Source organism: Pelobates fuscus, chromosome 3 (assembly GCF_036172605.1).
Source record: "Pelobates fuscus isolate aPelFus1 chromosome 3, aPelFus1.pri, whole genome shotgun sequence".
In the NCBI taxonomy this organism is placed as follows: Eukaryota; Metazoa; Chordata; class Amphibia; order Anura; family Pelobatidae; genus Pelobates; species Pelobates fuscus.
The window spans coordinates 327,495,604-327,517,994 of NC_086319.1; the positions used below are offsets into that span (position 1 = coordinate 327,495,604).

The window sequence follows — 22,391 nt, forward strand, 5'->3', positions numbered from 1 at the left end:
ATATTGTGATCATTTTTGTATTTCATCACATTATTTTCATAAACAAGCCGAAAAAGGTAGAAGGAAAAAACAAATTGGAAGTTGTGAAACAAAACAAAAAATAAAATGGATTGCATATTAGACTTTGAAAGCAAAGTCACATAATTGCAAATGTGTGCGTGTGTATGTATATCGATATATACATACATACATACATATATATAAACACACACATACACCTAAACATACATACACAGAATTTCTATGTAATTTCTATGGTCATTATGTTTACACTCATCTGTCTTGGACTAAGACCTAGATGTGTGTGGAGTCATGGATATTAACAAATATATTTTAACATCATCTGCATAGAAGAGATGTGCTAGAGGCATAATCTAAACCAAAAGAAGCAAATAAAAAAAATAAAAATTAAAAGAGTATAAATAATCTGTGGCTAATAGTTACTTAAATACATCAGATGTCTGAATTTACAGTATTCTGCTTTCTAAATTATATAGGGGCACTTTGTTTGGTTTGGAATGGTGTAACATTAACTCTCCAAAAAATTTTTAAGACTGTTTAAGTCCTGAGAGGGAGTAATTCAAACTTGCCGTTAAGTGTTACACAGTCTATATGTAGATAATTTTAAATGTTGCCACAAGATTACCAAGCCTGATATGTGCAGGAAGAATATACAAAAAGCATGCAACATATGTACAAAAATGTTTTTTGTGTGTTTTTTTTTTTTTTTTGATTTTTGTTTTTAAAAAATATTCGCTTCATATACAAGTCACTTTACCTGGATGTTTTTCAGAAGTTAAATCAATATAAAAGTTTTTGCTCAATAGAAAAGGGGAGAAAATTAGGAGAGACAAAATGAAAAGCTGTACAAAGATTTCCACTAGGAAATGATAACCTCAAAGGCCTCGTTGATCTGTTTAAAGAAAGAGTAGCAGATTATCTTTCAAAGTAACATCCACTTTAGAGATCTTAAGCGCTTAGATAGGTTTTAGTTGACAAGGTTACCTCTGCTACCTTTCAAACATCAGCATCAACTTATATGCTAACTGTAAAAAAGGGCTATGTACAGTATTTATTTTTTTTTAAATACTTTTCACAAAGATTAACCTTTGTTTACCCCATGCATTTCACAAGGACGTTGGAGGCTCTTGGTGAAGAAACCGGTTTTCTTGCTGAATGTTCATGTGTTCAGATGTATCACATGTCATAAATTGGGGCAGTACAGGTTTGCATCTTCACAAATGAGATTACTACAAGTCTACTGTAACTAATTAAACAACTTCCTTAGTGTGGAGTCTGTTAATTGCATCCAATCTCTGCCTACAAGCCTCTGCTTCTTGCTCTTTCTTTAGAAGCTGTTGTCGATATCTCTGTGCTTCCCTGTTGGCTTCATCAAGTTGCTTCTGAAGGGATTCTCTTTCCTGGAAGTGACATAAAACAAAATAAAATAAAAATGACACGTGTTTAAATCAAGTGCAACACTATAATAAAACTAGGGAGCTTTATTTTTTTTTATTTTTTTGTAACACTCTTTAAAAAGAGTTTGTCAAGTAGATCAAATTCTACAAAGGCATTAATAGTTATTTTAAGATGCAAGCCTCATAATGGATAATAAACTATTTTAGTATATTAATAGTAATAATAATAAAGAGGGACAAATCAATGTTAAATACCATAACACATAAGCTTAATGAAAGGTAGATTCACAAAATAAAGGGCTGCTTTTGGTGGAAAGCAAAGCAAATTAACCCCAAACACACAAAAAGAAAACACAGCATGCTAGTGTGTAAATTCTCTGATGAAACACAATCCATATGAACCACTAAAATAAACCGGTCAGAACATAAAATTGGAAAAAGGGCATCATGCATGATAAACACTAAAGTAAAATGAACAAAAACAAAACAGGATTCACAAAACACTGTCTAGCACAGGCTTTGTCTAGAGATTCTCTCACATAAAATATTTCTTGATAATATATAGGGTACCTGAGAGAACTCTTGAGTATTCACAATATAGAATTCTGACCCAGAAGTTTCTGGAATCTGGTAGATCAAACAAGAATTAAAAGAAAAGGTAAAAAAGAGCTAGACAATATTAATAGTGATGCCAATGTGCACGGTAACTACTAAAAAAAAAATACTATGGTTTAGCCTTTGTAATAAGAAGCAGTCACTCTTATTTTACATCAAATGTAAGGATTCATAAACAGCAATGCATAGTTATAGTTTAGACTGCAAATGAACAAAAATACAATGGCAATATTGCCATGACCAGCAAGTGATCAAAAATAAACTCCAACAAATAATGGCTCAATATGGCTGTCTCACTTGCTTCCAGTAGAGCTCTGTATCCTGTGTGCTGGATTCTTTTGAATCATAAGCACATTTGCATTGATAGATTGATAGATTTGCATTGATAGATTCCAGGTTTGCCAATAGGTAGAACAATGTAGAACAAGATAAGCTCGGCAAATTCCTTGAGGAACAATTCCACCATTAGAATTGCAGATGCTGGTTTATTTGGTGGACATTGTTATATCTCAAAGCAATAAACGTATTAAGCAGTAAGTTATAATATGGACACCAATGCATTATTCTTGCTTTAGTACCAGCCAGGAAAAAAAAAAAGCTAAATCACAGTTCTCCTATTGTTTTAAAAACAGGATTATCGGTATGTCCCACAAACCTATCCAGGGTGGATTAAGTACTTTTAAACTTGTTAACTGGATTAATTCATGTTTTCACCAAGGAATTCTCAACTACGTGTGTGTGCGCGCAACTATAGTACACGGTCTCTTGCAAAACATAAGAAGACAGCAAGTATGAGTTACTTGTATAGTGTGAGCACTAGCATACAAATGCTTCCAATAACTTTTACAGTCAGCAGGGAGCATCAAATTGCTGCAGCTGTAATGGAAAGAATCAAGAAAGATTGAAATCAGGGAGCTCCTTGAATGTATTAACCAAAATAAAGAGCATAGGAGTTTAGGGTCCCTGAAATGTTTAATAGTAAAAAGAGCAACTATCCAGAAAGCATAAAAAGAATATTATAGAATTTGTGAGCTCGCAGAATTCGAAATAAAAAAAAACAAAAAAAAAAAAAAAGAGAAAAAAAAAAAAAAACAACACATTTAATAAACACACTTTTCTCCTTGAAATTGCAGGCATTAACTAAATCCCCTTCCAGCTCTCAAAGTGAACCTGTCATGACAGATATAGTTTTGCAGTTTGTAACCATCTGGCTTGGCTCGTTTTTCTCATGTTATGCAATTAAGTGTTTCTTTCCTTAATACTATTAAAAGCTCATATTTTACATTTTAATCATCGCTGTTTTCTACTGAGAGCATCTTGTTTTCAGTGGGTTTACATTCGCAGTAAGACACACCTCTCCTGCATACCCATTTGGGAAGCACGACATACTTCCAAAAACAGGTTAGAAATCTTCAACACTTTGTTCTGGCTTTGTCGTATGTAAATAAAACTTATGGTTCTCTCTCCCACCATTCTTAGATTGCCTGTTCAAAGCTGCTGCTGCTTTCACACAGAGCTTGCCCCTCCTCCCTACTTCCTCTTGCAGATGTTGCTTTCCCTTATGCTGAAGGAGAGATACCCAGAGCAGGGTTTACCTGATAACAAACAAGCGGAGCACAGCCTTCTTATCTCTGTGCTGAACTCACTGACAGGTGGGTAGAAAAGCTGCTACCACAATGTATAGATGAAATCTGATTCTCTATAATTTAAAACAAAGTTTTATTGTCATGACAGGTACCCTTTAAGACAGATGACACTTTGCCATTGCCTTGCCATTTCTCATTAAGGGAACACTGTAGCATCGGGAATGCATATTTGAACTCCTAACGGTACAGCACAGAAGCCCCTTATCAGTTATGTAACCCACCCCATGTAAAATAAAACAAACCAAAAAAAAATCCAAATAGCTCACCTTTTCTCCAGCGCCAAGTCTCTATCGGAGCTGTCACAGCCTCCTGCTTGGGTTGTGTAATCCTGGAGGAGTGCCTCCAGGATGACGGGCCAATCCAATGCTCCTCATAGAGGAGCAATGGGGAACATAGACCCATGAAATTTCCCAGTGGTGTTCTAGTTTGTTTAGCTTGCTGTAATAGTTATGGTGCTTGAAATGCTCCTTTTAAATGTAAGAGAAGCAATATGTCCAGCAGTTAGCCAGAAAACTAGAAAAAAGTAACATCATTTCAACAATTCAGCTTTAGTACTCTGCAGTTTGCAACACAGACGAGCACCAAGTAAATACATGAAACATCAGTCTTTCTGAAACAAAGATGTAATTTTAACACCAAATCCTTATTTCATCAGTTTCTCAAACTTTCAGTCAGTATTAAGCTTGCACTCTGTGGTGCTTGCAAATAGTTGTTTTGGACAGTTCATCCTAATTAAATATTCTTTTATCTACACCTGGACAAATTGATCATCTGGGATTTATCTGTGGATTCATATTTGTAAAATAAGACTCCACTGGATAAACCCAGACAATTGATTATTCCGGTGTGGATTAAAAAGCATTTGATTTGGACATACTGTCCAAAACAAACTTTTGCACAAGTCCAGGAAATTCCAGAGGCATCAATAATGGAGGACTGCAGATGTTTAAAGTCCACCCTCAATGTGGAGTGTAATGGGGGTGTGGAACTTCTGGAACAAACAGACATACACACACACACACACACACAAAAAAAAATACTCAGCTCCTAAAACTACAATATAGCCATAATCCTTAGGGAATTAAGCTAAAACAAAAGTGAGGTTCAGGTACAATATACAGGATATATATGGGTTATATGAAACCCATTTAGCAAAAGGTCACTGGGTGGGGGGGTAAGGCGGGGCAAAACAGCCCTAGCAATATAATCAGGAAGTTAGTTTTCATCCTTCCTGGCAATGAGGTTTGCATCTTACTGTACTGCAGTTGCATATAGGTCATTCAAAGCATCAAAACGACCAAGTAACACAGGTGTGAGAGATTATTCCAATTAAAGAGGTGGTGCAAGAACTACAGAAGAACACCCAAAAAGTGCTGATAATTTTTGTTGAGTACTGCACACCTGTAAGAGCTGAAGGCACTTGATTTCACATCATGTAAATGGAAAAATCTGAGATGATGCAAATCATAGATACTGTATATTCATTAGGTATCTTCCTTCCATATACTGCACAATAAAGAGGAACAAATTATCAAGTGGAGAGCAATAGTTATAGGTTTATATAAAGAGTTATTCTATTAACTAAACATTTTTAATATTACATGTAACATTATGTCTTTTTCAAATGCAACCAAATTAAATAGAAATATTGAAAAAGACAACGCTACAGATTCAATAATAATTATAATAATATTAATGAACGTGTTTGGGAAAAAGAAAGAAAAAAAACCAAAAACATATATACACCTTTGCAGTCAATTACAATTGTTGGAGGATGATTTTAAAAGATATAATGTAATGATATGTAATATACATACATTTTGTATTATAAATGCATCTGAGTATGGTGTAGTAATAGTTGCAATTACCTCAATTTCTGCAGATTCAACACGATTTTCAATTATTTCAATACACTGCCTTTTGGTAGGAGGCTCTTCACTAATCACAGTTTCTTCTGCAATGTCAGTGGCTGGTACAGTCAACACTAGATTAAAGCCAAATAAAAAAAAAAAAAAAAAAAAACATGCACATTACATTTAGACCAACACATCATGCAGACACCTCTGTTCGGAATCTGCAAATATTACAAGTTTTTTAAAATGAAAAGTTGTATTTCTTAAACTGTGTACTTTGTCTTTAAGGAATTTTGCAAACTGACAAGATTTTAGAAACAGAAAATATTGTTTTTTGATACAATGTTTCTTTAATAAATTAACTCTTACCCCAATTTAGTGCATTAGATGTTTAGACACCATCTTGTCCTAGGTTAATGTGACACCAAGTCAATGCTTTACCTACTTCATGTCCTACCTTAAATCTTATCTTCCTGCTTGGCTGACATCATCAGAAGTGTTAGTCTCAGCCAATGCAATGCATCCCTATGGGAAAGCATTGTGATTGGCTTTGAATGTCACGGAGGCAGATCAGGGGCAGAGCCAGCACAAGCCAAACACCGCCCTGGCCAATTAGAATCTCCTCAAAGAATTGCATTGAATCAATGCATGTCTATGAGAAAAGTCCAATGTCTGCATGCATAGGGTGGAGAAACTGAATGCCAATGCTGCAAAGTGTGCAGCACTGCCCCAGGAAGTACCTCTAACAGCCATAAGAGGAGTTTGGTGGTATCTCTAGGCTATAATGTAAACACTGCATATTCTGAAAAAAAAATTGTATATACTGAAAAAGCCTGGAGGGAATGATTATACTCACCAGAACAAATACAATAAGCTGTAGTTGTTCTAGTTACTATATAGTGTCCCTTCAGTTTTAGTCCAACATAGATTAGGATGTCTAGGTCATGACAATAGACTGATACAAATGTTCCCATGTCATTTAATGGCCATGGCCTCATCACTTTGCAATGTTAAGTTAGATTTGTTTTCCTAACATGATCTAATTGAAAATCTAGGTTATAAATATGTGTATTTATTAATATTAGTCAGAGAGAGGAGAATTGATGCTGCTGCATCTGACAAGACCGAGACATTCACATGTTCTATTTTCTGATATTGCAACCATATACTTTAATCATATAAACTCTGCCGTAAATTTTTAGAATGTATTTTTAAGTGTTTATATGTCTATATATTTATTCATATTTTAATAAAATATATTAAAAGGCAAAATGTTATTGCTTCCAAAACAATCCCTATGTTTTATTGTATTCTCAATTATTTATATATTTTAAATAGACAAACTCTTACTAACTATATAATATTATAGCCAAGATATATGTACGGTATGCCATGCTTAATTCTATTCTTTAAGACATTATAGTGGTAAATTACGCCTTGTCAGGGTTACACCTGGTTACAATAAATCTTTAGGCATTTTATAGGGTAAATGGCAAATTATGCACATACATTTTAATTTTGAAGAGGCCAGGCCAGAGTATCTTACACTGCCCTGCTACTTGAGAATCCTAGCAACCACTGATTGTTTTTTGTTTCAATAACAGTCATTAATAATTTATTATAAAATCAATATGCTAAATTGGATTGATAACTCCAAAACATAACACATACGTTGCATATTGATCAGCAGTATCCATTTTTTTTCCCCTTAGACATTAATTTTACAAAGCAGGAAAAATTAAGTCTATTAACATTGAAAAACATACTTACCCTGCTGACCATCTGGCATTGTGACTATAATTGGTTGACCTATACCACTGGTTGGGATAGCAGTTTGGAGATTTCCAAGATGGATGCCGTCTGTCACTATAGTAATAACTTGCTGCCCTCCAGAGCTTACAACTTGCTGGATCGCCCCATCTACTGACTCTGCAGTTACCACTTCTTCAGTGGCCACTACTAGCAGGAAACAAAGATATAATGGGAGTTAATTAATCAAAGCAAATAATTAATGTCTTGAATAAGGGTTATAATATGCCAAAAAAATAAAAAAATGTACAAAGAAATAATAGAAGACATTGTTTAAAGATCATTCTCAGAGACAAGAATTTACTCAAGGAACTTCCAGAAGGTAATTGGTGATATTATTAGGTTTTCAACCAGACAGCAAAAACAGATGATTCGGTTTGTAAGTTACTGTTACTTTACCTTCAATTAAAAAAAAACAAAAAAAAACACAACTCTCCTTGGGTCTAAACATCAATCGGAGCCGGAGTATTCCTCAGATTTACAGTACCCTGTTTTTATTTAAACCATTTTACACATCAAATGTTACACTTTGACATCATTACACTAATCCCTAAATCTAATCCACCATCTAATGTCCCAAAGTGATTAAATTACGATGATGTTACCCATTAAAGAGCAGTGTAGTGGTTATGGTGCCCTAGAGCCCTCAAATGTAATATTCCAGCTAACAGGTTCTTACATTGTGTCCTCTCCCCACATGTGGGGATGCCATGGCACTCCTGCCATGGTTAGTGCTAATGGTGCTTGTAGTGTACATTTAAATGGTTAACCTGTTGCATAAAATAGGTCTGGCATAGAAGCACTGCTTTGTTTAACATATACAATGTAATCATATAATACAGACCTTGAACGTTATATATATTTTTTTTTACATACACACACTATAATTGCCACACAGCATATATTTATGATTACATATTTTTCTCTGACCAAAGATTAAATGAAACTATTTTAAATTATTAAAACAGAAATGAACAAGAGAGACAGCAGATATATATTTTTTTTATATTAATGTAAGCTGTAGCTTTATTTATCATGAAAGACATCAAAACTTGACATCATAAATACGTAAAATGTGCAAATATTTTCAGAGCAACATGGGTAATAATTTCACCAGGAAAATGTAATTTTGGTCAAATGCTAGATGCTGTATAATACACTTAAAATAATTTAAGAATGAAATGGTCTTCATTAAATATTATATTACTGAAAGCCAGCAGCCAATTTTTGCTGCAATTTACTACAACAAAGACAAACTACTCAACCCTCGCCAGTATGTAGTCTTTGATATTTTTTAGTGATTCTGTCTGGATAGTGGAAGCTTTTTGTATCTAGAGTGAATATAAAATGTCTGCCTTTGCGTCATGACTGGAATCTAGGATCAGACATATTCTACTATAATTTAAGCTTTCATCTTTACAATTAATTACACCATTATTTTGAAAAGCCAACTATTCTCTAAATAAAAGACATTTTTTTTTTAACTCTAGGAAAAAAACAAAATATATATTTTAGTTCGATGTCACGACTAGCACAAACAAAACACAGACTGGAAAACCATGCCCTACAGAACCTGTAATATTCATTATTTTTTTATTCAGACTTAAAATAACAAAGTAAAACACTTTTCCGCATATTCTTAGCTTAAATCAAACAATTAACAAGGCAAACTATCAGGATTATGAACTTAAGTGAAATACAAACTGAATTCAAAGATTTTTTTTGTTTAAGGCCAGAATAGCCAAACTGAAAGCACGGCTGGCTTAAAGAATGTTTCCAGTTTGGCTATTTTGACCATAAATCAGAAATTTGCCCTGCATTCTCACCTTAGTTAAGAACCCTGTATATGCATCTTCTATTGCAAAAGGGAAGATACAAGACTCACACGTAGAAAATTTAATAGAATTTTGCATGAAAGTAATTTACTCTTCAAATGCCTTTAAGAAGATTTGAAACGTATCTGTCACTTGAGTAAGACAATGTTACAGTGAAGGATAACAATGTGAATAGAGTAAGGAGCACAACCATAAATCTTTATATATATATATGAAAAAATCTTTATTAAATGGGTATATACTATAGGAGTGTCTCTTTAAATTTTATCAACAAAGATACAAAGTCATGCTATTATAAAGCATTTACCAGAAAAAAAATTCTAGACATATATAAACGCGCAATGCGTGATATATAAATGAAAGAAGTATCATGCAAACAGACCACTGTAGTACTAGTATAATCAAAACCCAAACATATAAAAAAAATGCAAAAAACCATACCAAGTTCAGTGAGAACAGGGACAGAGTCAATCAAAAAAAAAACCTTTTTTGATTGACTCTGTCCCTGTTCTCACTGAACTTGGTATGGTTTTTTGCATTTTTTTTATATGTTTCATTTATATATCACGCATTGCGCGTTTATATATGTCTAGAAATTTTTTTCTGGTAAATGCTTTATGATAGCATGACTTTGTATCTTTGTTGATAAAATTTAAAGAGACATTCCTATAGTATATACCCATTTAATAAAGATTTTTTCATATATATATATATATATATATATATATATATATATATATATATAGATGCATGGTTGTGCTCCTTACTCTATTCACATTGTTATGTATTTTGGGTTCTTCAGGGGATAGAGCATTATGTGTGTGAGCACCCAGTATTTATTTATTTAGCCTTCTCCTGGGGCTATTTTGTCGTTTAGTCGAGTGTGCCCACCTTGTCTCATCTGCATTAACAGTGAAGGATAACAAACAGTGTCATAACCATAGGGTTGGGCACATTTTGTAGAGGATCTAGCTGAAAAGAATAAGCATTGAGATATATCACTGACAATGACACGGATCCTCTTTTTTTGGGCAAAATGATGATGAGATCTGAAGTTAAATTAGGTCTCTCACATTCCACAATACAGTGAAACTGCAAAAAGTCAAACTGCCTTTTTTTTAACAATTAGAATGCTGTGGAATCTCCCATCAACTGCTTCATTCAGTTTTAGGAGGAGACCATATAGATTCTTCTGCTTTTCTTAACATTCTTTCCCTGAAAGGAATTGTCTACTCTATGCCAAGAAAACATATGTCTATTGAAAAGGAGTATACCAACCTGGTGTTTCTGATGAATTGGACAAAGGAGCAGAGGCTTCAGCTAAGGCTGCCAATGTAGCCAAAACTGATGTTGAGGAGTTTCCAAACTGTACTGTAGATGCAACTCCATTGTCATCTGATAACAAAAAGAATATTTTATAGTTTTCACGATTTGTTAAAAAAGCAATATGGAATAAACCCACACATACTCTGAAATGAAATTAGCATTAACTAAAGTAGGCAATGGAGAACCCAACTAAATACATTGATAACCAGAAGCTAAATTTCTATTGGAGAAAGAGGACCTCTGAAAGGAATTGTGTGTCCATCCAAATAACATTAAATTGATGGCAGCACTGCATTACATTAGGCTACTCTGTTTTGTATCTAGTCACATATTTATTTTTCAGTAAGTACACAATCTAGAATAAACATTTTAATTTATGCTGCATGTAATGTTGGTCATAAGCACTCTTTCCTTTTAACATAAAAATGGCTTTTTGCTCACCAGTTAGGTTTACTACTCCTCCAGGGCCGATAAAAAATTGTGGTGTAGCTGTATGTATTGTCACAGTGTCAGGACTTTCTGGATTTGTATTAATTTGGTTTTGCATTGCAATCTAAAAACAACAAAAACATTACATTTCAGTTACTAGAAACATAAAATTGAGAAACATACATGTATCAGCACAAAATATTAAAAAGGGCCAGTCTAAGCACCATCACCACTTTGTATAATTGCAAGGTTGATGGTGCACAGAGTACCAAAACAGCCACTCTCAGCTGGATAGTGATTTAGAGCTGCAGTTTTTCAGATTTTTCCCAAAAAAATGTTGCAGGCCAAAGAGCTGTAATTCAGGCAGCCCATAACAAGAGTTCTAGGTTGCCTGTGCTAGATGTGCAAATGTTGCATGCTCAGCTTGATTTCACCTTTGTCTTCGCTGAGAGCAAGACAATCTGCTGGTCGTGATTATCTATTTAGAATCTTAGCAATTAATAATTTGGTTCTTCTGGAGTGCTGCATTTTAAGTATTTACTGTTTACAAGAAGAAAACAAATTGTTGAGGATTTGCAGAACATACACAGTAAAGGACATTGGGTTTAAAAAAATAAAAATAAAGTTTGGGGGGTGATTTATTATGCCAAAGTGGGGCACATTAAAAGGACTTATCGTTATATTATAATACAATACACAGATTTCCCTCATATTCATATTTCCTCCAGTCATGTTTTCCATTTTTTCAGCTCTCCATGTTACCTTTAGCTATTCACTTTCCCATTCAAGAAACCTTGTCCCATGCATAAGTTTTCCCTTTTCACTGCACTGTATTCATTCATGACTTCTGCAGTCATACCCAGTCTTGACACACAAATTGGAAGCATTATGACATAGATGTTAAAACTTAATAAAAATAAATAAAAATTTACCCCTATAGATAACTTTGGCCTTGACAAGCTTGTTAAACCGAGGCCTTAGTTTGGTTGTGCAAAACAAAATCATATCTGAGAAACAGCAAAGCTTACATTTGTCCAAAACCACACCTATAGTAGCGGTTATACTTAGAGCTACTAGAAATGTTTCCCTGTTGAAAACCTTTGAAAATCAAATTTCTTCATGTTCAGCATCCCCACACCAAACATGATGACCCCAAATGCATCTAATGCTTCTAACAGAAAACCACTTGATGCAGTGCCTTTCTATAAAAATATTTAATTGCCATAGGGTGTTGATTGCAACATGTGTCCTATGCTGCAAAAGCTTCTCTAAGAGAAGAGCTGAATTGGACAAAAGCAGTCATCAACAATGTGACTTCAACAATGACCCTGACCCGGTGCAGTAATAAAAGGTATTTTTTTAGAGACTGCCAGCTTCAAAAAGCAATGGGGTTGTATGCATGCAAATACTAACAGAAAGACACCAAGGTTAAAAATGTAAGAAACCTTAAAAGTAAAAACAAAACAAGCAAAGGAAACATAGTAAGGTAATAATTCATATTTCTATACTATATTTTGATTTGTTTTTTTATTGGCAGCATTTGAAAGACTGCGTATTACCATACTGCACAATTATTAGCTAAATATTGTCTTAATGAAACGGTTTCAAGACAGTATAGTTTATAGGTGTTCTCTTACTTTGCTAAATAGATCTAATACAAATTAGAGATTTTTCATTAAAACAATGAATGATGACATTTTCATTTGCTTTATACGGAAGTAAACCATTGGTGTTACTGCACTGAGGCAAACAATACAGACCATGCATTAGGGACACTACTTGATAAGAAGACATTTGTGGGAAGCAAGCTGTTTAACAATGACTACAGTAGGCTCTTGGAAGAATTGGAGCCACTATTATAATGTAATGCCAGACAGCACTGATGCTCATTAAAATAAATAACTGTTAAAATAGTTGTAACTTTCCCAAACAGATATCCACTTTTATGTTTGGAGTTTTAATTACCTGTAGGATTTCTGCAAGGTCCTCGTTTCCATTATCCATTGAGATATCAAATGCAGTTTTGCAGAACTTACTTTGGGTATGCACATCTGCCCCATATTTAATTAATAGTTCCACAACTTCTTGATGATTGTGTTCAGTTGCCCAGTGCAGAGCGGTCATCTTCAGCATGTCTTTGGCATTGATGTCAGCACCATGCTACAGGTATATGCAATTACAGACACATACAAGAAGAAGCATTTTAAGTACCATTTGCTCAACCAGCCATGTACAAATTAAGCATACAGTTCTGACAAAACACTTAACGGGCCTATTGAAGCATTTGTGGAAGTCACTGCTCTTTGACTGATAAATATAAATGTTATGCTTGGATCAGAAATTGATATTGAGTGATCAAATTAAGAACCCTAAACTTTACAAAAATTACAGAAAGCTGTACAAGTATTACTTTAAGCTCTTGACCCTCTCCATTCCGTGTCACATATCCAGCAAAAATCATGTTGTGTAGCTTAAAGCACAGTAACGGGTCACTTGTTGATCCACATTTCCCATGATCCTTTAAGGATTTGTATACACCTATACTATTGAGATTAGCCACTAAAGTACTGATGCCTGGCCTTATCCTTCCTGAACCAGCATTCTCCTTCAGCTGCCCGCCTCGGAGTGAATGGGTTCACAAGTCCCAGGTGCAAATACAGAATTCCTAGTCGCCATGACAACCTGCTGCCTGGGATTTGTCAATCCCTGGCCTATACACAAAGTAAACGTATCACACCCTTGACTACTTGTGAGGAAAATTAACAAACCGAAAAAAGTAAGGCATTAGCAGCTCTACCATCTAATGCTTGGTATAAAATATATAATTGAATAACAGATGAAGACGAGAACTAAAATTAAAATGTAATACGCTCATACTACAGCAGTGACTATTACAGGGTTCTGTAATACAAGTAAGGCGCACCTTGATGGTATTGTAATCACACCATTGCCCAATACAGTGATTTTAAAATGGACACTGAAGGCACTTTACCTGCTGCATATTATTGAAGTGGTTATAGTGTCTGGAGTTCACTGGAGATGTCCTTCCATTTAGTGTCAAAACATTTTAATGGTTTAATTCTAAAAAAGATATTCCCCAGCAGCCCCTCTGTGCTGCTACACCATTTTCATCAACACCTAGGCAACTATCAAAGGCAAGTTGTTTACTGTAGCTGCTATATCTTTCTTATTGGCAAAGAGACCCATATCATACCAGTAAAAATCTAATAAAAGTAATTTGCAAAAAAAAAATATTTTAATGTTAACCATGTCACACTTGGTCCAAATAAAGACTAAGTCCCCAAGCTAGTGCGATATACATAATTTATTTTTATACATAAAATATACCTGTAGCATAATTAAAAATGATTCACCTTAATTAGCACTTCTACTATGCTTGCATGTCCCTCTGAAGCTGCCATGTGCAGTGGAGTCCTGTCCACTTTTGTTCGTGCATCTCTGCTGACTCCAGCTCGAAGGAGAACCTCAGTTGTGGAATAGTGACCATATTGAGCTGCTAAATGGAGTGGGGATGTTCCCAACTGTAAATAATACAAACAGTGAACATTTCTCCATTTCACGGTACTTTTAATACTAGCAGGGTTATTCACTAAAGTGAGAATTGAAAGTAAATTTCAAATTCAAAGTAAAAATAGTAGGATTGGAAAACCTCTCTAAATCAAAAAATCCAGATTTCCCAAGATTCTCAGCATGCAGCCCATGACAGTATATGCAGAGAACAAACGGAAATGTATGCCCAGCACATGAATGCACAAAGCATTTCGGGACTATGTAAGAGAAAGTCAATATACAATCAGAGTTTATTGTATCTAGTTTGCAATGCGTATTTGGTGCCCTTCTCCAGGGAACACAAAATTAGTAATCCTCAAATGATCAAAGCAAACAGCTAAAATAGCTAATAAGATGGAATCAGAATAGATTGAAGCTGGCTGTTTGAAACGGATTAGCAGAGGAAGGCAAACTGGTGGGAAGCAATGCAAACGAGTGAAATAGGACAAAAAGTTTCCATAAGGGGGAGAAAGTAGAGTGAGACAAAGAGGCAACCACTTTGCAGGTTTTGTTTATAAATATATAATTTTTGACATTCTATTTCCCCTTGCTTTTATTTATTTTAATTCACCTTACCTATACATAAGAAAAAAAAAAATATGTATTACGTTTGGGCAGTGTAATGTTTGACAGCGAGCAGAGCTTAAATGGCAACAGACAACTCAAAATGCTTTTTAATATAATAATAGTATCATCAAGTTTTTAAACAAAGTATTTTTTTTTTTATATATAAATATATGAAAATGGCAGTACATAAGAAAATTGACAGAAAAATAAAAAAGGTGAAAACCATATAAAATAAGATAGTGCTGCTTTAAACATTTTTATTTTATATTACAACATTATTTAAAAACAATGAGCAGAAATAATTACCCAATCTGTGGTAAATGGGGCCCCATTTGCCATCAGGATACGAACTTCATCATCTAGACCAGCACGAGCAGCTTCTAAAAGCTTCTTTCCCAAGTCTACCAAGGACATCTAAATCAAACACAACAATAATAATAAATTAAACACAGGAGTGAATCCTTTGTAATAACAATGCTTCAATAATTCATATTAATGTTTTGATTTAAAAAAAAAAAAAATATATATATATACACACACAATGGCACAACCAGCCGCACAAAAAAAGATGGGTGGATCTAGAACACCTGTTAATCGGCTGGGATCACCCATCCCTATATATGTGGGCACCCAAACAACACAGGCCCCTCACCCACACCACCCGCGATCATACACCAACTAGATCTATAGGATAGATTACAAGGCAAATTTGAACTCTCCTCCTTCCTATCCCCCCATGACCCCGATCTGGAGGAACAAACTATTCCCACCAGGCCTTACCCCAAAACACTTTGCCCGCTTTGAACAAAGGGACATAACGAGACTAGGCCATCTGTACCACAACAACGCAATCCTTCAATTCACGGACATCAAAGATTCAGCCTCCCTAACGACCTTTGATCACTTAAGATACATACAGCTACGCAGTTTCGCCTCTACCCAAATAATAAAACAAGCTGGAACAGCTCCGCTCATCCGATTCGAACAAGACTGCATAACCCACCCCTCCAGGAAGTTACAAATATCAGAACTATATATTACCTTAGCAACCCACCGTACCCAAATCACATTTCCTTACATAGCAGCGTGGGAAGCAGCCCTGGGACCCCCTGATAATACATGTGACTGGGCGGACATATGGGAGGCCACAGCCTCCATATCAATCTGCATCACACACGCGGAACAAGCATTTTAGATGCTGTTCCGCTGGTAGCAAACACCGCACCGCCTCGGCATCATACACCACAGCGCCTCCAACACCTGCTGGAAACAATGTGGGGAGACGGGAACATTCCTACACTGCTGGTGGACCTGCCCAAAACTTAAACCCCTCTGGCAGGGAGTCACAAGACTTATAACCAAACTGAGGGGCAAACCCTGCCCATCTGACCCCTGGACCTTCTTACTCTCAAAACCCATAGAGACTTTCACCAGAGCAGAGAACATACTGGTTGCTCGCATTGCCCTAGCAACGCGCAGTGCGATAGCTTTAGTCTGGTGCACGCTCTGTGTAACCAACAGAGGATACCATAACAAGGAAAATAAAGGACAGCTTACAAATGGACAAACTCACCTCACAACTACACGATACACCTAAACAGTTCCACAAAATTTGGGACCCCTGGCTAGTAAAAGACACAACCCTACCATGGTAATAGACCATCACAATAGACCTATCAACCCAAATGGAGGGGAGCGAGGACATGTGCACAAACCCGTTAAGACGCTCTAGAAGCCGGTCATAATCCCCCACTACAATCACACCCACATAGCGACCCCCCAAGAGGAGGCGGGAGCCCGGGCCCAGGCCATGCAAACAAATGACGCACCCTCCGACTGACACCCAAAACACTGACCCTCATGGAACCACCACTTTTGCACCCTATGTGCACGCATGACAGGACGCGTGACGCTACCCCAGACGCATGACCCCAACTAAGGTACATAGGGTCCAACACACACTTAAACCGAAAAACGTAAACCCGACTGGACCACTGGCTCAACAGAGCATGAGCCCTCCAACGACTCCAACATCCACAGACACGTGGTGAGGCAGGAGCGGCCACCAACGCGCCGACATGCAACACCGTGAGTGACACCAAATTATGCACCCAGACAGAATAGCAGAAGCATTGAGTGGCCCCCCCAGGCGGCCGGGGCACTCAGACCACCACTACAAATAGCTCTTACACAGCACACCTTGACCACCTGGTAGGGGGGGGGGGGGAGAATGACGAACAGCGGGTAATATTCCCAGAGGCACCCCCATCAGGTGGAACCGACAAGGTGACCCCCACCCAAGGTGCATGTTTGTCCTGCTGTCACATACGCACGCAAACTAACAGGCAGTGTGTCGGGGTTGCATACACGTGTTATGACTAATATGAACTGACCCCTCTTCTTTTCCCTCTGTACTACATCTCCAACACAAAAACCCTGCAATAACCCTCTCTTTTTTCTGTAAAATGTATCTGTTATAACAATGGAAAATGAAAATAAAGAATAAAAAAAAAATTTAAAAAAGATACAATCAAGTATAAAAAGCAGCGCTCTATACACCATTACTCGTACAGCTCACTGTTGTGGTTACAGTGCTATGAATATTTGCTTACGATACCACAGTGTTTTGTCAAACTATTTGAGCAGTTTGACAAACCGCGGGGCTCTCCACAGCACCAGAAATTTGTCCACTCTGCAACTGCATAAGAAATGCTGATAATTCACTGCAATGTATCCAACTATGGATGTCAATGTCATAGCCTATCATTGTCTTGTTCACATCCAACAGACACAAGCCAAGAAAAGCCTTTAAGGAACACTCCAATGCGATGTTTAAAAATTAATTGAATTTTGTAGATACACCCCAAATGAAAAAACATATATCCATGGAAAAAGGTCTTACAAAGGCTGCAGACAGCAGACCTACAGCTTTTGCAAGCTCATTTTGGTTTCTCTGGAATGGCAATGTTGTGAGGATGTGGGCATGGGAACCCCAAGTTTTATATGTTTTTGTTATCCTGGTGCCAAGGTGTCTGGCCACGTATTAAATTACCTGCTCAGGTACAGACAGCAAGGCGCCAGGGGTGTCCCAATTCTATTGTTCTCCTGGTGACCTCCTATTGAGGTCCCACGTATAAAAGTGTGACAATAAAATCCGTTCTTTTTCACCCTTCACCAAGTCTCGGCTAGTGTTTGGGTAAGACAACGGCAAGGAGCTTCAATCACTCTGGGCAATAAACACACAAGGGAAAGGTCACTTGGTGGTGACAACCTAGTTACTTGTGGGTATACCACTAAAATATTAAAGTTCAGAGACACCTCCCTGGCTGTCAAACAACTGGGGGGTTGCCTTACCAATTCCGTTTGGGAATGTGTAAGTGTGTGCAAAAGAGATCCAGAGTTTGTATAGAAGATCTAATGTGTGCATGTGTGTAGGGAATCTAGTGTGTGTTTGGAGTTGTTTGTGTAAGTGGGGGCAGATCAGGGCCAAATATATGTATTTTTATTTGAAATTAATCTTAAAAAAAAATAAAAAAAAAAATATATATATATATATATATATATATATATATATATATATATATACACATACATATACATACATACATACACACACACACACTTTATAACAACCCTCCCTTACTTACCTTTTTCCTGGTGATGAAATGGGGCTTGAGGTCAGTCTCGCAAGAACAGAGCGTTGCCATGGTAATTGGGGCAACGTTCCAACCTTGTGAGATTAAAGAGCCCGATGGAGTTCCTGGTTAGAGCTCCTGAGTATTTTCTAATGGCGGCCACACTTAAGTACCAGTCATAGCACACAGCAGGGCCTTTGCTTGGATACCACTGGCTCTGCATGGGCTGGCACAGGAGATCTCCTGATCATTCCTGTCGGCCTCAGCCCATAGCCATTGAGGCCCACAGCGCATTTGCCGATCTGCCCAATGGCCAGTTTGGGCCTGGTCATGTGCTCCCACAGAGTCCACTTAAGCCCTGTTTTTGGCCTGAAAATTTTAGGAAGAAAGCAGAGTGCTCAATATCAGAGGATTGCCAGTGAGAAGCCTCTGATTGGTTATTTCCCTGGCATAGACTGAACGTTGGACAGCCATAGAAAGTCTGTACTGAGGAAGAAGGGGGGCTTACAAAGGCTGTAGACAGCAGATCTGAAGTTTTTGCAAGGTGTTTTTAGACATACCTCTATGAAAAAATTCTGCAATAAATTACAATTATAAAATCATATATATAGCGCCAATCATATATATAGCGCCAATATGTCCTTTCAACATCGCAATTACAATTCAAAACACAGAACTAAACCAATAAGCAGTACAAATGGAAATGAGACTAAAATATATAAATCTGTAGAACGCAGCTTGTTGTGCTGTACTTTATAATGTACTTATCCTGCACCACTGCTCCATAAATTACATGGGAAACAAGACAATGCTGCAAAATAGACCCACCATAACGAGGAACCTTTAAGTCAACAAGGCTACCTGGTATATTTGTTTGTTCATATATATGTATTGCCATATTCACTAAAGTATGAATGCAGTCCAGATCAGCAAAATTGTACTAAAAATACAGAATTTCAAAGTCTCATATTCACAAATGGTCAAACCAGTTGATATTTAGTTATTTTACCTGAAAGAGCACATCTCATTCAGTATCATACGATGATGTACTTACATTAACTGACATTTAATGTGGATAAGTGCAAGATAATGCATCTTGGACGTAAAAACCCAACGGCAGAGTACAGAATATTTGATAGAGTCCTAACTTCAACATCTGAGGAAAGGGATTTAGGGGTGATTATTTCTGATGACTTAAAGGTAGGCAGACAATGTAATAGAGCAGCAGGAAATGCTAGCAGAATGCTTGGTTGTATAGGGAGAGGTATTAGCAGTAGAAAGAGGGAAGTGTTCATGCCATTGTACAGAACACTGGTGAGACCTCACTTGGAGTACTGTACACAGTACTGGAGACCCTATCTTCAGAAGGATATTGATACCTTAGAGAGAGTTCAAAGAAGGGCTACTAAACTGGTTCATGGATTGCAGGATAAAACTTACCAGGAAAGGTTAAAGGATCTTAACATGTATAGCTTGGAGGAAAGACGAGACAGGGGGGATATGATAGAAACATTTAAATACATAAAGGGAATCAACACAGTAAAGGAGGAGACTATATTTAAAAGAAGAAAAACTACCACAACAAGAGGACATAGCCTTAAATTAGAGGGACAAAGGTTTAAAAATAATATCAGGAAGTATTACTTTACTGAGAGGGTAGTGGATGCATGGAATAGCCTTCCAGCTGAAGTGGTAGAGGTTAACACAGTAAAGGAGTTTAAGCATCCGTGGGATAGGCATAAGGCTATCCTAACTATAAGATAAGGCCAGGGACTAATGAAAGTATTTAGAAAACTGGGCAGACTAGATGGGCCGAATTGTTCTTATCTGCCGTCACATTCTATGTTTCTATGTTAACTGTTTGCCTACAGATTCGTCTGAATCAAGTTTGCAGACCCACAGCTGCCCATTTAGTCTATAAAAAGGATTACTCAACCCTAAAAATACATTTTTTTTTTTTTTACTTAAGATTCCCTATTAGGAATTACTAATAGCCTTCCCCCCAAAATGACTAATAAAGGTTAAACTCACCTGAACTCCAGTGTCAGGTGAAGCTCCCAGCGCTAATCTCCACGCCTCTGTCTGACATGAACCCTGCCCTCGCACGGTCCAACCATGCATCATGTACAGTCTATTGTGAGCTTTCTGAATGTCATCTAATTTATTCCTTTCTAAACAGCAGAACTAAAGTGTTGCCCTCAGTGCAAGCTCTGATAAGTGATGTTAGATAAACCAACAACTTGGTGTAGTTGCTATACTGCCTAAAGTATCCTGGTCCGACCTCTCAGTTTCATGTCAAACAATTTAGGAAAGATATGACATAAACCAAGCCTCTTCCCATTGGCTGGAGATTTTTCCAAACTGGACTGTAGTGCAGTGGCGGATCCAGGGGGGGGGGCAACGGGGCAATTGCCCCCCCCGAGATTCCCCCTGCCGGCTAATGCAGGGCTGGCATTGCCCAAGTGCCAGCCCTGCAATGTGCCTGCGGACCGGGGAGGGAGATCTATGATCTCCCTCCCCGGTCCGCAGGCACGGTGCTGACAGCCGGCAGGGGAGGGAGTGAGAGAGGACCCGGGAGCTCTTACCTGCAGCTCCTCCGGGTCCTCCTCTCGCGAGATTTGGAGCGTTGCCGCGGTAACCACGGCAACGCTCCAAATCTCGCGAGAGTGAACTCTAGCCCTGGAGCTGGGCTAGAGTTCACCTCACCACCACCGGACCACCAGGGAATCCCACTGGACCACCAGGGAACGAAATATGTCCCCCCTCCTCATCAATAAAGGTAAGGAGGGAGGGGGGACATAAATATATTAAGTTTAATTTAATTAAATTAAAAAAAAAAAGCCTCCTTACACACTGCCCCATACACACACTACCACAGAAACACTGCCCCCATACACACACTGCCCCCTATACACACACTACACACACTGCCCCCCATACACACACTACACACACTACCCCCATACACACACTACCACAGAAACACTGCCCCCATACACACACTGCCCCCTATACACACACTACACACACTGCCCCCCATACACACACTACACACACTACCCCCATACACACACTACAAACACTGCCCCCTATACACACACTACAAACACTGCCCCCCATACACACACTACACACACTACAAACACTGCCCCCATACACACACTACAAACACTGCCCCCCATACACACACTACACACACTGCCCCCTATACACACACTACAAACACTGCCCCCCATACACACACTACAAACACTGGCCCCCCATACACACACTACAAACACTGCCCCCTATACACACACTACAAACACTGCCCCCATACACACACTACACACACTGCCCCCTATACACACACTACACACACTGCCCCCTATACACACACACTACACACACTGCCCCCTATACACACACTACAAACACTGCCCCCCATACACACACTGCCCCCTATACACACACTACAAACACTGCCCCCCATACACACACTACAAACACTGCCCCCCATACACACACTCCCCCATGCACACTACACACACTGCCCCCTATACACACTACACACACTGCCCCCTATACACACTACACACACTGCCCCCTATACACACTACACACACTGCCCCACAAACACTGCCCCCATACACACACTGCCCCACAAACACATACTACACACACTGCCCTCATACACACACTGTCCCAC

General features: G+C 37.8%; 1 protein-coding gene across 4 annotated transcripts in view; it reads right to left on the bottom strand.

Moving 5' to 3' along the window:
• Positions 1–260: 260 nt before the first annotated feature.
• GABPB1 (GA binding protein transcription factor subunit beta 1) overlaps positions 261–22,391 on the bottom strand; it is a 30,667-nt gene continuing 8,536 nt past the window's right edge. Inside the window, exons 2-10 of one of the 4 annotated variants that reach the window (XM_063449001.1) lie at positions 15,375–15,482; positions 14,306–14,473; positions 12,897–13,091; positions 10,944–11,055; positions 10,455–10,571; positions 7,303–7,488; positions 5,548–5,663; positions 1,989–2,045; positions 261–1,421 (exon numbers count right to left, since the gene is read on the bottom strand). In XM_063449001.1, coding sequence (XP_063305071.1) covers positions 1,272–1,421; positions 1,989–2,045; positions 5,548–5,663; positions 7,303–7,488; positions 10,455–10,571; positions 10,944–11,055; positions 12,897–13,091; positions 14,306–14,473; positions 15,375–15,482 — 1,209 coding nt within the window. In that variant the 3' untranslated portion in view covers positions 261–1,271. Of the gene's footprint in view, positions 1,422–1,988; positions 2,046–5,547; positions 5,664–7,302; positions 7,492–10,454; positions 10,572–10,943; positions 11,056–12,896; positions 13,092–14,305; positions 14,474–15,374; positions 15,483–22,391 lie in introns of all 4 variants that reach the window. The other 3 variants (XM_063449000.1, XM_063449003.1, XM_063449002.1) reach the window with 3 other exon arrangements.